Source organism: Schistocerca piceifrons, chromosome 9 (assembly GCF_021461385.2).
Source record: "Schistocerca piceifrons isolate TAMUIC-IGC-003096 chromosome 9, iqSchPice1.1, whole genome shotgun sequence".
Taxonomy (NCBI): domain Eukaryota; kingdom Metazoa; phylum Arthropoda; class Insecta; order Orthoptera; family Acrididae; genus Schistocerca; species Schistocerca piceifrons.
The window spans coordinates 153,039,414-153,057,268 of record NC_060146.1 but is presented as its reverse complement, the minus strand read 5'-3'; the positions used below and the strand labels follow the sequence as shown (position 1 = coordinate 153,057,268).

General features: G+C 41.4%; 1 protein-coding gene across 1 annotated transcript in view; it reads left to right on the top strand.

Moving 5' to 3' along the window:
• LOC124716779 (tryptase beta-2-like) overlaps positions 1-17,855 on the top strand; it is a 113,984-nt gene that overhangs the window by 42,251 nt on the left and 53,878 nt on the right. The window contains exon 3 of the mRNA XM_047243327.1: positions 10,248-10,349. Coding sequence (XP_047099283.1) covers positions 10,248-10,349 — 102 coding nt within the window. The remainder of the gene's footprint in view (positions 1-10,247; positions 10,350-17,855) is intronic.

Here is a 17,855-nt window from a genome sequence, read left to right as displayed (position 1 = left end):
GAAGATCACACAAATTGGCAGATATTCTCCCAGAAATAATTGGATAGTTTAAGTGAACTAAATATCATAAAATAAAAATTAAGCCAAATAATGTCCATGGATGAGCTCCTAAATGTGGTAGATCTGTGCTGACAATAATTTAATGTAGGTGACTTGATACATATTTAATAACAGAAGATGGCATTTGAGAAACCTTATTTACCAAACCGGTCAGCAGAGATATTTGTATTAGCAAAATGCATCAAACAAACCCAAGAACTAACATTACAAAGGACAGTGAAAGTGAAGAAATTGCTGGGAGTTTTTACATAGAAGAATTAGAGAGAATCTCTGAAGTGGGCGTCTTTCTCATAGGGCATTTTATCATAAGCCATCGAGATACCAGTGCTTCAGTTAAATGGCTTGGCTTCCCATCATTGCAGAGCACTTGTGTGAATGCTCATGAAAGCATATGGAAACCTCAAACCATGCTCCAGCATACTATGTGTGGTAGGCAGCACATCAGAAGTAGCGATGGTCTTCTCAATAATCTACCAGTGGATTTGCATATTCCTACATATAACTATTGTAGACCAGGAAGAAAGCTTGAAAAACGACTGGTACACTGTGATAAGAGGATTATCTATTGGCTGAGTTGTGCAAGAAGCATAATATTGCATGTGCTACGAATAAACGTTGGAAGAATGTCACACTGCAGACCACATAATAGCTGATAAAACTAGAAAATATGTGGAAGAAGAGACATTTGTATTGGGCAGCGCATTGCAGCAGATGAAATACGTGCACCAAATTTAATTGAGTTTGGAAGTAAATTTCTAACATGCTATGAGTACCACTTGACATACACTAAAGAAGAAACTGAGAAAACCTATGGGAAATTTAAAAAGCTGATCCAGTCAGCATTTTTAGTAGTTAAATGTCCTGAAGCAGAAAGGAGCAGTAAGATGTGGACTGTGCCACCTTTCCTCACCAATGGCCATATTTCATTCCTCCTCTACCAGCCACACTACATTCCCCCAACACTGGCCATGCCACATTCCCCTGCCATTGGTTGCAGCACATCCCTCCACCACCAACCACACCACATTTCCCCACTACCAGCTGCACCCCATTCCCCCACCACTGGCCATCCCACATTCCCACATCGCTGACTGAACCACACCCTCCCCATCTACTGCACCACATGCTACCACCAGCAGCTGTACTGCATTCCTCCAGCACCATATGTGCTGCATTCCTGACTACTGGCCCCACTGAGTTCCCCCACCACTGGCTGCATTCTGTTACCCCACTCCTGGCTGTGCTGTGTTCCCCTACCATTGGCCACAGTGTGATCACCCACTGCTATACATGCCATGTTCCCTCACCACAGGCTGCAGTGTCCCCCCACCCCCACTGGCTGCACCATGTTCCCTCACCACTGGCAGTGCCACATTCTCCCACTTCCAAACATGTTGTGTTCTCCCATCACAGGCTGCTCCACCATTGGCCGCACCACATCCCCCATCAATGGCCATTACGCATTTCCCCACCACCGGCCGTGCTGCAATACCCCACCACTGAAAGTGAGGCATACCCTCATCACCAGCGTTCCCCCACCATCGGCCAGGCTGTGTTCCTCCACTACCGATGCCACATCCTCTTCCCAGGATGCATGATCAGTCAGCTTGTACAGGGGAGCAGTCCAGTGACTGCATAGATATGCATGACAAAGTATTCCAACATTTCGCCTGATGACGATGAGCAGAAAAGTCTTTGAAATGCCACCGTTTGGTTGATCACCCAACAAGATTTTGCATGCTAAACACAGTTGGCGGTGGAGTGTTTGTTGCTGTCAGAAGCAGTTTAACTTGTCGCGAAATTTAAGTAGATACTTCCTGTGAGTTAGTATGGGCAGAGTTCATTGTTGGCAACCGGAATAAAATAATAATTGTTTTACCGACCTCCCAATTCAGATGATACAGTTGCTGAAAGGTTCAAAGAAAAGTTGAGTTTGATTTCAAACACGTATCCGACTCATACGCCAATAGTTGGTGGTGACTTTAATTTACCCTCGATATGTTGGCGAAAATACATGTTTAATTCCGGAGGTGCGCATAAAATATCATCCGAATTTGTGCTAAACGCATTCTCTGCAAATAATTTCGAGCAATTAGTTCATGAGCTCACGCGAATAGTAAACGGTTGTGAAAACACACTTGACCTCTTAGCAACAAATAATCCTGAGTTAATAACGAGCATCAAAACCGATTCAGGAATTAGTGAGCACAGGGCTGTCGTAGCAAGATTGAATATTGTAATACCCAAATCCTCGAAAAATAAGCGAAAAATATACCTATTCACAAAAGCAGATAAAAATTCACTTGATGCCGTCCTGAGAGACAATTTCCACTCATTTTAAATTAATAATATAATTGTAGACCAGATGTAGCTTGGATTCAAAGAAATAGTATCGGCAGCAATTGAAAGATTTATAGCAAATAAATTAAAAAACGACAGAGCTGATCCTCCTTGGCACACAAAACTGGTTAGAACACTGTTGCAGAAACAACGAAACAAACATGCCAAATTTAAACAGACGCAAAATCTCCAAGATTGTCGATCCTTTACAGAAGCTCGAAACTTAGCGCGGAGCTCAATGAGAGATGCCTATAACAGTTTTCACAACGAAACTTTGTCTCGAAACCTAGCAAAAAATCCAAAGAGATTCTGGTCGTATGTGCAGTATGTTAGCGGCAGGAAACAATCAATGCCTTCTCTGCACGATAGCAATGGAGATACTATCGAAGACAGTGCTGCCGAAGCAGAGTTACTAAACACAGCCTTCCGAAATGCCTTCACAAAAGAAGACGAAGTAAATATTCCAGAATTCGAATCGAAAACAGCTGCCAACATGAGTAACGTAGAAGTAAATATCCTCGGAGCAGTGAAGAAACGTAAATCACTTAATAAAAGCGTGTCTTCTGGTCCAGACTGTATACCAATTAGGTTCCATTTGGAGTATGCTGATGCATTAGCTCCATACTTAACAATCAAGCCGGCCATGGTGGCCGAGTGGTTCTAGGCGCTCAGTCCGGAACAGCGCGACTGCTGCGGTCGCAGGTTCGAATCCTGCCTCGGGCATGGATGTGTGTGATGTCCTTAGGTTAGTTAGGTTTAAATAGTGCTAAGTTCTAGGGGATTGATGACCACAGATGTTAAGTCCCATAGTGCTCAGAGCCATTTGAACCATTTTTTAACAATCAAATACAACCGTTCGCTCGACGAAAGATCCGTACCCAATGACTGGAAAGTTGCACAGGTCACACCAATATTCAAGAAAGGTAGTAGGAGTAATCCACTAAATTACAGGTCCATATCGTTAACGTCGATATGCAGCAGGATTGTACAACATATATTGTATTCGAACATTATGAATTACCTCGAAGAAAACGGTCTATTGACACATAGTCAACATGGGTTTAGAAAACATCGTTCTTGTGAAACACAACTAGCTCTTTATTCACATGAAGTGGTGAGTGCTATTGACAAGGGATTTCAGATCGATTCCGTATTTCTGGATTCCCGGAAGGCTTTTGACACTGTACCACACAAGCGACTCTTAGTGAAATTGCGTGCTTGTGGAATATCGTATCAGTAATGTGACTGGATCTGTGATTTCCTGTCAGAGAGGTCACAGTTCGTAGTAACTGACGGAAAGTCATCGAGTAAAACAGAAGCGATTTCAGGCGTTCCCCAAGATAGTGTTATAGGCCCTTTGCTGTTCCTTATCTGTATAAACGATTTGGGACACAATCTGAGCAGCCGTCTTCGGTTGTTTGCAGATGACGCTTTCGTTAATCAACTAATAAAGTCATCAGAGGATCAAAACAAACAGCAAAATGATTTAGAAGAAATATCGGAGTGGTGCGGAAAGTGGCAGTTGACCTTAAATAACGAAAAAGTGTGAGGAGGTCATCCACATGAGTGCTAAAAGGAACTCGTTAAACTTCGGTTACACGAAAAATCAGTCTAATCTAAAAGCCGTAATTTCAACTAAATACCCAGGTCTTACAATTACTAACAACTTAAATTGGAAGGAACACAAAGAAAATGTTGTGGGGAAGGCTAATCAAAGACTGCGTTTTATTGACATGACACCTGGAAAATGTAACAGACCTACTAAGGAGACTGCCTACACTACGCGTGTCCGTCCTCTTTTAGAATACTGCTGCGCGGTGTGGGATCCTTACCAGATAGGACTGACGGAGTACATCGAAAAAGATCAAAGGAGGGCAGCACGTTTTGTATTATATCGAAATATGGGAGAGAGTATCACAGAAGCGATACGGGATTTGGGCTGGACATCATTAAAAGAAAGGCGTTTTTCGCTGCGACGGAATCTTCTCACGAAATTCCAATCACCAACTTTCTCCTTCGAATGCCAAAATATTTTGTTGACACCAACCTAAATGAGGAGAAACGATCACCACGAAAAATAAGGGAAATCAGAGCTCATACAGAAAGATATAGGTGTTCATTCTTTCCGCGCGCTGTACGAGATTGGAATAATAGAGAATTATGAAGATGGTTCGATGAACCCTCTGCCAGGCACTTAAATGTGATTTGCGGAGTATCCATGTATATGTACCTGTACACGCCATCCGAGCTCTGTTTGACTCAATGCCCAGGCGTATCAAGGCCGTTATTACGGCCAGAGGTGGTTGTTCTCGGTACTGATTTCTCAGGATCTATGCACCCATGCACCCAAACTGCGTGAAAATAGAACATATCGGTTCTAGTATAATATATTTGTCGAATGAATACCCGTTAATCATCTGCATCCCTTCTTGGTGTAGCAATTTTAATGGCCAGTAGTGTATTTTGAGTTATAGCGTCACACAGAGTGCCATATCTGTATGATTGTCCACAACGACACAAAAATTTGCGACGCCCAGTGAAATCTTGTAATGCAGTGATCCAGTTTTTATGAGCGTGAACTGCTGCCCTCTGAAGGCAGAATTATTTGAACCTTGTAGCAGACACGGGTGTTTTTTCATCAAAGTAAGTGGTTAACTTGCTAAGAAAAGTGTCAAACTCTCCATGTTATGGTTGTTTGTCAAGAAACAATGTCACTGTGAGCCTGTAAACCCCCGTGCCCACTACTGAAAGAAGAAATGCTTTGCTCGTCGCACCTTGCAGTTGGCGTGACTCCGTATGATTCATCAACTGAGCTAAGTATTCCGACCAGTCCTTATGCTGTTTCTAGGAACTTCGGAATGGTGGAATGGCTGATGTCGACTGTGGCTGAAGCTGCTTGTAGATTCTGCTGCTGTTGTTGTGTTAGCTGCGTCATGGCTTGCAGCAACTGCTGTATTTGCTCGCTCTGTAACTAAATAACACACATATGAGAACAATGCTTATAATGAGTTTGGATTGGATGCCACACACAAAATTTTACACTCGTCTCAGTAGTAGCGTCAAAAAGTCCACATACTAACGTACTAGAAGTGTAAAAAGAAATAGCAAGAGTAAGTAGATGAGAGAGCAAAAACAAAAATTGATGCTGTAGCTTGCGGAGATCCTATCCCATCCTCAGCGCCAGCTGTTGTATCGTACTTTTGATGCGACCACAGAAAGATATTTTGCTCGTCGCCGTCCTCAACTACTTCTAGTGCGCTGAGGGAAACGCTAGAAGAGGAGAACGAGTGGAATACCGAAACACTGATAACTATTAGTGACAAGGACACAAACATTTATTGACGAATACTCAACATTGTACAAATTGGCTCAAGCAGGAGATCCACACATGTCTTGGTATTGTGCTTACGCGCGTCTTTCAGATTGTTATCGTAATGTGGGTATATACGCTATGCAGAACAAGAAAAGGAGACCTAATTTCTTAAAATTTGAAGCTAATGCCCTTTCAGAGCTCTTCGGGCGTGATGCGAAAATTTTAGAATATAAAAAAGCAAACAGGTGTAGGTTAAGAAGATCCAGGTCTTGTCAATGGCTTGAACAGCGAATAATGGTGTGCAACGTGCATGGACTTCTAGTAGACGCTGTTCGTTAACTCAATTGAATCTTCATCCAATGTTCGGTTTCCAGTTGAATATTATAGTTAAACTACAATGTGCGATGTCAGTTGACACATGGGTAATATATATACTCCCGATGCTGAATTGAGTATCATCACTCTAAAGTGGTTGCTTCATCACCTAGTTTTTAGATAGAGATTAATTTCTTAATTTCATTTGAATGAAAGTGGAGATTTTTCCAAAACTGCTCATCATCAGTGAAAAGGTTATTTACTTAGAACTTACAAACATGACGCATTCCATAAAACCAGGAGATAGGAATATATATTTACACGAAATTTCATAATAACACAACTATCAGTGTGCGGCCTGTGTGTTCTTTCATACATTGACTGATGATAGTTAAGTTACCACTGGGACCACATCGCAGGCATTGACCTTTGCAACAAGAACTGCAGCCAAAACGTTATTTACAATAAATACTAATACTTCACGTAATACTTCTATTAAATTAAGAAGAGAAACCCAGAATCTTCTAGAAAACAAAAGGTGAAAAATTTAAATATGTTAAGGGAGGTGGACAAAATTCAGCTACCTTTTTTCGCAGCTCGCGAAGCTACCAATTAGGCAATGGTTTCAACTATGCAGCTATGTTTCTGAATTGGTACGCACTGTTCAAAGAGCCTATATACAGATTTTGTTATTTGATATTTAACCATGACAAATGCTATCAGAACTATGTGGTATTGAAATTCACTGTACCAAAGGCACCACGAAATCCATCCAGCAGACTTAAGCTTTTTGTATTGCGGAGACATTGCTGCTATGATCCCCGATACATTACTAAAAATTATTTGCGCTGTTGTACTATGTACGTTAGCACAGTTATCAATAACTATATGAAATGCACCAGATGCATATGCCCTTAATGACATCAGAAGATTGTTGGTAGACGAGACAGGGTTGTTCCAGTAAGTATGAAATTGCGAAATCACGTTGATTTGACCTAATAAACAACACACTGTTTCTTTTTAAAGACTAAATCTCTCTTCTGATTTCCTGTTTACGTAATCTTCGAAAAGATTTCCCTTTTCCCAAAGTACACCAGTACGGTTGCGGTAAGGATTTACATGGTCAAAATATAATATTTCTTCAAATTCTGTACCATTTAAAACATGAAAACGTGCCTCCACCTTCAAACGGCATGTATTTACTTCATTTTAACCGCGATTTACTCAAGCTGAACGAGTCTCCAGCCACGATTACCTCCCTCATTTTATTTTAAACGAGATTGGTGCAGTCGAATTTTGCGTCGACCAGGGTTAAATTCCGACTTAACCGTCGTTAACTTTTAATTGACGTTGGTGCAATCAGCTATTATTGTGTTGGCTACAACAGGCATAGCGACCACACTATACAGTACTTAATTCACACATTCGATAGCATTCTACGTGTGCTTATCGTGCGTGATTGGAGAACCTGACATTAGTTTGTCAGATCCGTGCGCTGAGCGGTAAATACGTTAATGGAAAAGGAATTTTCAATTAACTTAACTCTACAATGATGCAAATGTCGTGTGACTAGGGCCTCCCGTTGGGTAGACCGTTCGCCGGGTCCAAGTCTTTCGATTTGGCGCTACTTCGGCGATTTGCGCGTCGATGGGGGTGAAATGATGATGATTAGGACAACACCCTGAGCGGAGGAAATCTCCGACCCAGCCGGGAATCGAACCCGGGCCCTTAGACTGACATTCTGTCGCGCTGACCACTGAGATACCGGGCGCGGACACACAATGATGTATAGTGCTGGATTAGAACAAAACTGAAATGGAATTAGGCATTTACTATACATTAAAATATTGATCTGGTATAATTATCTTGTAATTACGGAAGTGAAAGTGTGTTACACTTTTTCGTTCGTAATTATTGAGAATATTTCTCTTGTTTGAATCCAAATAACAGAACAGCTTAAAAGTACATTGTCGCTCTTTTCAGTAGCTCACCAAGATCAGGTGCTTTGTTCTTTCAGCAAATTTAGTTGTTCAGTTTCTTTTAAAAGTACATTGCTTTTCAGACATTCACATTCTTAAATTACTTTGAAGCAATTCACATTCATAAAACACTCACGAAAGTTCATTGGCATATGATTTAAATAACACATTGACACATGTGCTTGACAATATTCGCTACTAAGTGTGATTGTCTCGAAGAGTCCACCAGTAACATTTATTGTCTTTAGATTAAGTGCTGTATCCTGTCTACAAATGTAGTAACTTTATTGGACTCTGTTCCGTCTCAGAGTACACAGAGCTCGCCTCGGTTCCGTCGTTCACATTAAAAATGGTAAAAAAAATTATGATGTTATTTCGTGTAAAGACAAACATTCGTACTTATTCTTCTTCCTTCGCTACCGAGACGCTAAATAGCAAGAGGAATGTGAAGATAAAAAAAAGTAACCACTGTGAATGTCAGGTCAAACATGACTTGACAAGGAGTCTGATATGTAGGTGGCTATACTGTATTGCAGAGTTCAGGACCGCATAACAGGGGTTTCTTTGTGAGCAGGCTTTCACGGAAAAACTGGAATCCATTTAGATTCGTCGTCCACTATTATTCCGATAACCGCATCTATCACCATAGGTAAATATTGCAGGTCAGAACACCTTGCCGACTAATAAGCAGACCGCAAAGTTGAAGTACATACATCAAAAAGAGTTTTGCATCACCCCAGTTCCCACAATTCCTGAAGATAGATGTTGACTGTGGATATTGTATCACAGACACAGTCCGTTTGACTGTTCACAAATGTCGCCAAACCCGCCCAAAGATGTAAACAACCAAGCATGAGCAGCGCCTATTAGACGGAGGGGGTCCGACAGCCGACCAGTTCCAGTCATTCCACCAGGAAGGAGGTACATGGCTCCAGTTGTCTGTAGTTCAACCATGCCTAGAGGGTCAATACCACGGTTCGATCGCATCCGCATTGTTACATTTTGCCAGGAAGGGCTGTCAACAATGGAAGTGTCCAGGCGTCTCGGAGTGAACCAAAGCGATGTTGTTCGGACATGGAGGAGATACAGAGAGACAGGAACTGTCGATGACATACCTAGCTCAGGCCGGCCAAGGCTACTACAGCAGTGGATGACCGCTGTCTACGGAATGTGACTTGGAGAAACCCTGACAACAACGCTACTATGTTGAATAATGCTTTTCGTGCAGCCACAGGACGTCGTTTTACGACTCAAACTGTGAGCATAGGCTGCATGATGCGTAACTTCACTCTCTACGTCCATGGCGAGGTCCATCTTTGCAACCACGACCCCATGCAATGCGGTACAGATGGGCCCAACAACTGCCAAATGGACTGCTCATGATTGGCATCACGTTCTCTTCACCGATGAGTGTCGTATGCGCCTTCAACCAGACGTGTTTGGAGGCAACCCGGTCGGGCTGAACGCCTTAGACACACTGTCCAGCAAGTGCTGCAAGGTGGAGGTTCCCTGCTGTTTTGGGGTGGCGTTATGTGGGGCCGACGTACGCCGCTGGTGGCCATGGAAGGTGCCGTAACGGCTGTACGATACGTGAATGCCATCCTCCGACCGATAGTGCAACAATATCAGCAGCATATTGGCGAGGCATTCGTATTCATGGACGACAATTCGCAGCCCCATCGTGCATATCTCTTGAATGACTTCATTGAGGATAACGACATCGCTCGACTACAGTGGCCATCATGTTCTCCAGACATGGCCCTATCGAACATGCCTGGGATGGATTGTAAAGGACTGTTTATGGACGACGTGACCCACCAATCACTCTGAGGGATCTACGCCGAATCTCCGTTCAGGAGTGGGACAATGTGGATCAACAGTGCCTTGATGAACTTGTGGATAGTATGCCACGACGAATACAGGCATGCATCAATGCAACAAGACTTGCTGCTGGTTATTAGAGGTACAGCTGAGTACAGCAGTCTGGACCACCACTTCTGAAGGTCTCGCTGTGTGGTGGTACAACACGTTATGTGTGGTTTTCATGAGCAATAAAAAGGGCGGAAACGATGTTTATCTTGATCTCTATTCCAATTTTCTGGACAGGTTCCGGAACTCTCGGAACCGAGGGGATGCAAAACTTTTTTTGATGTGTGAATTTCATTCAGTGCGGGTACTAATATACTGCATTCCAAATTTATAAAATATAAATATATAATTCGTAATATTTTGTCTTTTAGGCTACATCAACCTGGTGGCGTTACCTTCTTTTCTCGAGGTCAACGAATCCTTCGTGGGACTACGCGCTCAGGTCAGCGGCTGGGGATATATTAATGGGAGTGGTAAGTTTATTGCCTCAGTTCACTTTCTGATCCCTATCTAAACGAAGTAAAAGATAGTATGGTAATTACAATCACGTAAACGGATGCGCACTAGACAGCATCGTGAGCAGTTTTCCCCATTTCGTACAGTTTTTGTCGTTGCTGGACACGATGTTGTGTTTTGTGCTGCATTTGCAAATGCAACCAGCTGTACATAATGAAGTATGCTGTACTAAAGCTGTGAGGAATGCATTATTAATTCTTCAGTTACAGAATTTTATGGCAACTAACTTGTACATATTTTTCAGACTGGTTACACAACGTGTGGACAGTTAAGTCATACCCTGGACGAGCTGCTCAAGATTTCTCTAAAGTACTGTGGGAGAGATTGTGACGCCAAATGGCAAAGATAGGACGCATGCTAATTTGTGTACTAACCACTAGAAACTGTTTTATCATCACAGGCTACTGAAAATAGTCGTCAGTGAGATATCGGAAAATATTTCCTCCCAGCCCTGTGTTCCATCAATTCCCCTTGTCTAGGAATTGGATACAGTTCGATATTTTCATCAGCGTTAATGATAGAGTTCAAATCGCTACAAATTCTAAGTGACCTCCTTGGGCACTAAATTACTACCACGGGCTGGTTGAGGACTGGCTAGACGATACTGGGGTTATTTCTTCCATTCTCTGAAATCTTTCTATTTCTGATTTAACTAGATCAGACATGGTGGGAAGCACTGGGAAAGTCACCACAGTAGTAACTACAACAGTGGGTTTTAGCGATGGAGGACAAAAAAATGTCTTGACCCTATACCAAGGACCGTATCAGGTCATAGAAATGTGACGAATTATGCCATTTGAAGGAGCTGTAGAAGCTTTACCTCAGTTGCCTATATTATCGTTAGTCCAGGGCAATGGACCAGGAAAGCAGCAGATGGAAAATAGTACAAGTTAAGGGGTGACAGGCCACCGCGCTGACCCCTCAGCTTTTTATAAACATTTATTTAAGGAACAATGTTACACATTCCAAATACATACTAAGTACATGTACTAACCATGCACACATCTTATACATGAAATGATTTAAACAAAAACAGTTTGATGATTGCAATTATGCTGATGTTCAAGAAATACAACAGGAAATTGTGTTACTGACTAAATTACCAGAAAGAATTAATTGAAGATCAAGAAAAGTGTTTTAAAGACATTCAAACTTCTTCAAACATGAATAAATAAACAATTGCACTTTCAATTACATGTGCTCCAATCTTTACAGAAGCATAAATGTCACTTTATGAAGGATATCAGCGAGTTTTTGGGATAATTTTTACTATATTAATGTACAAAATGAAATCGTCTGCTTGAGAGAAAGATTAAGAGAAGAAACTGATCTTTTACCTTCTCAGCTCTGTCGGACTAGCTATGAGCATTTCACACAATTTTATGGAAGTCACCAAAACTTATACAGAATATGCAAGATTTATGCCCATCGCACATAGAAACAATTTAATAATCATATTAGACAATCTCTTAAATACTTGAGAATGGCGGAAAAGAGATGTTATAAAGGTGACTAGCCTTCCTACTACACTTTCTGGACATTAATGGAATGTTAATTATCTGAAGTGATCAGACGTATATAATAGATCTTTCACTGGGAAACTGACTTACACATCACAGTTCAAAAATGAACAGAGCAACTTGCCAGCCATTGAATATTACATTATATCAGATACAATCTTATGGTTTTAACCAATCGATAAAGACATTTCCATAAAAACTGTCAATTTTCATATACATACTATAAACCAATAATGCAGCTTTAATGTTTAGATGTTGACACTATTAGACACAGAATCTGACTGTCACATAGGTTCTGTACATTAGCTTATAAAATTTCAAAAACTACTTTCTAAAGCAGAAAAAACAAGCACAATAAATTTACAGTAAAAATTTAAATAATCTCCTTAAGGTAACTACAATACATCACTGTCAACACAGTCTTCTTTTTTTTATATTAACCAATGTCCATCCTTTCAAATATAATTTTTAACATATTACCGAACTTTCTCTTGTGATTCGAATACCTTCTAATTTTGTAGTATTCACACAGCATGAGTACCTTGAGGTCTATCGTTCTGTCAGATCCTAGTTTGTTAATGACATAAACAACAAAATTTCCCAGCAACCAGTACATAGCGTTATTTTTCGCCTCTGGGAAATAGCGTGCTTCAGTCCTGTGTATCAATGACAGCGATATACTCTCAGGGGATGTCCTTGTAATCAGAGCTATTTGCTCTCGGATCAACTTCCAACTATTCATGTGGCCGCTGCAAGTGTATCTGTGAATTATTGTGGCAGCTAGATGGCATTGTCGACATAAATTTGTTTCACAGAGTCCGATTGCGTGCAGTCTTTTATTGGTGCCAACTATGTTGTTAACTGTCTTGTACCATGAATTTTTTAAATTAGACGTAAGTACATTAGAACTAATGTTTTTCGAAATGTCAATCCAATCAATGTTTGGAAATTGTCGTCCTATTTTGTTCCTTCCTTCTCTTTCCTTTCGTTCCCGCATTATGACTCTTGATATTAGGTGCCGTGACTGTCTGATTTCGGCACTTGCATAACTGAACTCAACATAGAAAACCCTCACATGCTGTAAACTACTTTTGACATTCTGCACGTCAATCGGGGGAAGCAGGCTTCGAGTTTTAATGATCTCGAAAATTTGGCAGGTTATGCTTTCTCGCGAGTCTCTTATTAAATTAACTTCCCTTTTGATAAAAAGTGCAGAGGCTTTATCCATTATATCAGTTAATCCTAGTCCACCATTTTTAGAATCTAAAGTGGCTACTTTAGCAGGTACTCTGAACACTTCACTTTCCCACAATAAGTTTGTAATTTTGGATATTATTCTCCTCGCTATCGTTCTCGGTATTGGAAACAGCTGGGCAGTCTAATAAGCTTTAGCAATGATGTATGAATTGATATACTTCGTTCTTTGAACTTGGTTCACATATCGAGTTAAATTTTCTATAATGGCTCCTTGCATTTTATCTGCTGAAACTTTCGAATTTAAAGCCGTCATTTTCATGGGACATGCTGTCAGGGTGATCCCAAGTGTTCTACGCTGTCGGACTAATTTTGCTCACTCGACGTTGATATTATCAAAACCTTTGAGATTTAACACCTTACTTTTTTTCGTTTACATTGGCTGCAGATGCTCTACAGTACGTATCAATCACTGTTGCTGACGTGGTTACTGTAGTGTTGACAGATTGCCAACACTACGCACATTATTTAAGGGAGGCGGCCATTAAGCAAGCAGGCGGACTTGATGGTCTGAAACAGGATACTTCATAAATGCGATAAAGAAAAGTACGTAGCTGCTGGAATACTTAACTTTAATCCACCATTTGTATACAGCGTTCTTGATGAGACATTTCATACGATAACTATCAAACTACGTAAGGCTAATGGCGCCTTGCTAGGTCGTAGCCATGGACTTAGCTGAAGGCTATTCTAACTATCTGCTCGGCTAATGAGCGATGCTTCGTCAGTGTAGTCGCTAGCAATGTCGTCCGTACAACTGGGGCGAGTGCTATTCCGTATCTAGAGACATGCCTTGTGGTGGCGCTCGGTCTGCGATCACACAGTGGCGACACGCGGGTCCGACATGTACTAATGGACCGCGGCCGATTTAAAGCTACCACCTAGCAAGTGTGGTGTCTGGCGGTGACACCACAGTTACCTCTTCATCATTCCCTATAATGACCCCTATATCGTCAGCATAGGCTCTTATAACTGGTTTATTTTCTGATAATGTTAATCCTTTTAATCTAGCATGGACATGCCCAAGGAAAGGTACCAGTGAAATGGCGAAGAGCGACGTGGAGAGAGGACTCCCTTGGGGAACACCCCGTTTTATTTCTATCGGCCTGGATTGCTGACAATTCACCGCTATTTTAGCATAATTTCCAGTTGCTATGTTCTTTATGAACTGCATGACCCTGTCGTTGAAACCTAGTTTCTTCAACGTCTGTAGAAGATATTCATGATTAACTATATCGAAGGCTTTATAAAAATCTAAAAAAACATAAAGCACACTTTATGTTTGTTAGAGATGTTATTGCAGTGATATCCCTGAATTCTGCTAGATTTTGAAAAATGGTTCTGCCTTGCGCGCAGTTCTGATGTTTACTAATAATTTTATCTGTAAGGCATGAAATTCTCTTGTTTACTATTCTAGCTATTAATTTATAATCAGAATATTTTTTGGCACAAGAACAATTTTACTCTCCTTAAACTCAGCAGGAATCATTTTACCCCGAATAACCTGACTTACAGTTTCCGTGATTTTCGCACCCACTATTGGCCAGTAACGGATGTAAAACTCTGCTGCCAGGTCATCCGGTCCTGGGGATTTTTTTGGTGGTGAGGCGCACAGGCATACACGTCCTCTTCATTGACTACCTCGAGAAAATTTTCGTTGTCATCTTCTGTCCGCTTTGGGGCTAGGATCTCAAGGAATCCTTCCAAGGACGCATCACTACTTTGATTTACAGAATATAGCTCGCAATAATAGCGATAAATCTCGTCCATGATATCCTGCTGGGTTTTGAGAATCGTACCGTTTTTTGTTCGAATTTCATAAATAAAAGTCCTTCTTCCGTTCCTCGTATACTTCACTAAATGATACAGGGAAGTAGTTTCGTCTTCTGACACCAAATTTGCCTTCCATTTTGTTTTCAACCCTTCCATTTGATTTCTTTTGGTATTAAGGTAACTTGGCTTTGACTTTTTTTATGTCTGCTATCCGAAATCCGAAGTGAGGAATCTGCGGAGACCTGATCATACAGATCTCTCAGAAAGGAATAGTAATATTCTATAGTGCATTTCATTTTTCTTGCGCTCTGGGAACTGTATTGAAGAAAAACCTTTCTCAACTTTGGCTTCGCCATTTTAACCAACCAGTCGATGTCAGTAGCATATCTACTGCGAGCACGCAGGCATATTGCCCATGCGTCTTTAATCAGGTCTTCCAAATCGTGATTTACTAAGAAGGAAATGTTCAAATTCCACTGATTCTTGAATCGGCGAACTGGCTGTCTTGTTATATTTATGCAAGCTAAGACATTTCAATGCTTTGAAAACTACGTAGGAATGGTCTCTACTTTTGTCACGGAAGTTTCAAGATTTTTAGAAATGTATAATCTATCTTTTGTGGACTGGCAAGACAGCCAATCCACTATGACAGGTAGCCGAAAGGCACGCGTTTAATCTCACGCAGGCTGGCGTGAGGTCTGAAAAATGACAAGGAATTGAGACTAGCAAAAAAGGTACGTAGCTTCTGGAATACTTAACTTTAATCCATAATTGGTGAACATCGCTCTTGACCGTACATGCATCACAAGATAAATAGCAAATGATAATGGCGCCTTGCTAGGTCGTAGCAAATGACGTAGCTGAAGGCTATGCTAACTATCGTCTCGGCAAATGAGAGCGTAATTTGTCAGTGAACCACCGCTAGCAAAGTCGGCTGTACAACTGGGGCGAGTGCTAGGAAGTCTCTCTAGACCTGCCGTGTGGCGGCGCTCGGTCTGCAATCACTGATAGTGGCGACACGCGGGTCCGACGTATACTAACGGAACGCGGCCGATTTAAAGGCTACCACCTAGCAAGTGTGATGTCTGGCGGTGACACCACACTATCAATCCTCCTACGCGATGCTGCGGTGACATAAGTGAAATTAACAATGGAGGGGTATTTGATTTCCCATGTAACCTTTAATTCTAAACCAGTAATTAGTTGTTTTAGTTCACTAGAGAAATTAAAGTTAGGTACATGATCTTTTCGATTTAAAACACAATCAAAATAGTCTCCAAATAATTTCTTGGATTTTTCCTTAACATGTAAGTCAGTTCATCTTTGAAGAAAGATGCCCTGTCAGCTCGGTGAGAGTTTCCTGAGGGGGCATACATATTGATGATAGTCACATCATAGATATTTAGTCCTGTTCCCCTTCCGGATTCCAGTCGTTGCACCGCACTTACTGGAATCCCTTCCCTCACCAAACAGCAGTTGCAACACTTGTTTCGGGAGACACATTTATGTAACTGGCATAACCGGGAATTACTATATACGACATTAGAACGTCTTGTAACAGGGCAAAATCAGTCGCGGATTCGTACAAAAACTCCTTAAGTGCCGCTAATTTCAAATCGAACGTTATTTTATTTATGTCTATAGTGGTTACAGAATAAGATTGCGTCATTGCGCTGGCACTATGTAGTTGTTTTGATGAACTAATTCAGTTTCCTGTGATTCAGTGTTCAGTTAAACTATTAACAGTTTTCCCGGAAGGCTGAACATGGAATAACACTTCAATCAGTTCATTAGTTACTGTTCCATTTTTTTCTACTTCTGAGGTTTTCTCTTGTACCGGTAGCAGACATGTTTCCTTGTAAACTTTCTGAATTTTCCTCCAGTGATTCGTGTAGGACCGTTTCGTACCGAACATTCTTTGGGCTTGGGCCGCCCTTTCCGGGTTTTTCCTTCCCTTGGTTACGAGCTACATTCACATTTGACTGCGTTTTTATTTTACTTCGCTGGTCATCTGGAGCAGCAGCAGACGCTTTCGCAATTTCTGTTGTGGCGCCTGCCCTGCGGTGTTAACCGTGATATCATTTTGGCCACTACTTCCTTGCTCTTTATTAATATCAGTTAGTTCCTGATCGAGAGAAACAAATGGAGACGGCAGTTTTGCAACCTCTCCCTGAATTTGTTTACTAACAGATAGCTGCTGATCTTTGCAATCAGCTACTTCACCTGTTTTTCCTTGCAAATTAATACTGACTACACCCCCTTCATTTTCTGGTACCGTATGTTTATTATCTTTCTGTTTATCAGTTTCCATTCGCATTCTGTCTTCCGGTTCCTCCGCCTCCTCATAGCACTGTTTTTGCTTGCGAACTGAGGGAGTTGTACAGGACAGCTCGTCCTCTGAACAACTATCAGTCGTCTCCAGAGGTCGTTTTTTCGGTTGCATTTCAGTTTCACGAGTAGTAGTAACAGGGTTTCCCCTTGTTGTTAAAGGGGAAATTGACTGTTATCGTGCCGGCCGGAGTGGCCGAGCAGTTCTAGGCGCTTCAGGCATGGATGTGTGTGATGTCCTTGGATTAGTTAGGTTTAAGTAGTTTTAAGTTCTAGGGGACTGATGACATCAGATGTTAAGTCCCATAGTACTCAGAGCCATTTGAACCATTTTTTGACTGTTATCGTGAAGGGAGACATCAGCTTGGCCCGCTGCGTTAACATCCTCAATCAGCTGATCTGGGCTATTCTTTGGTAATAGATCATTTAAGTTGTATCAAATTCCTTTAAGAACAGCAGTACGCTGCGAACATTCCTGTCTGAAGTGGTCGGTTTCGTTACGTATACGACATGTAGCTTCCTGACCTGTATAAACAATTTGTGCCTTATACCCACGAACACTTACGTGAGACGGAATATTTGTCTTAA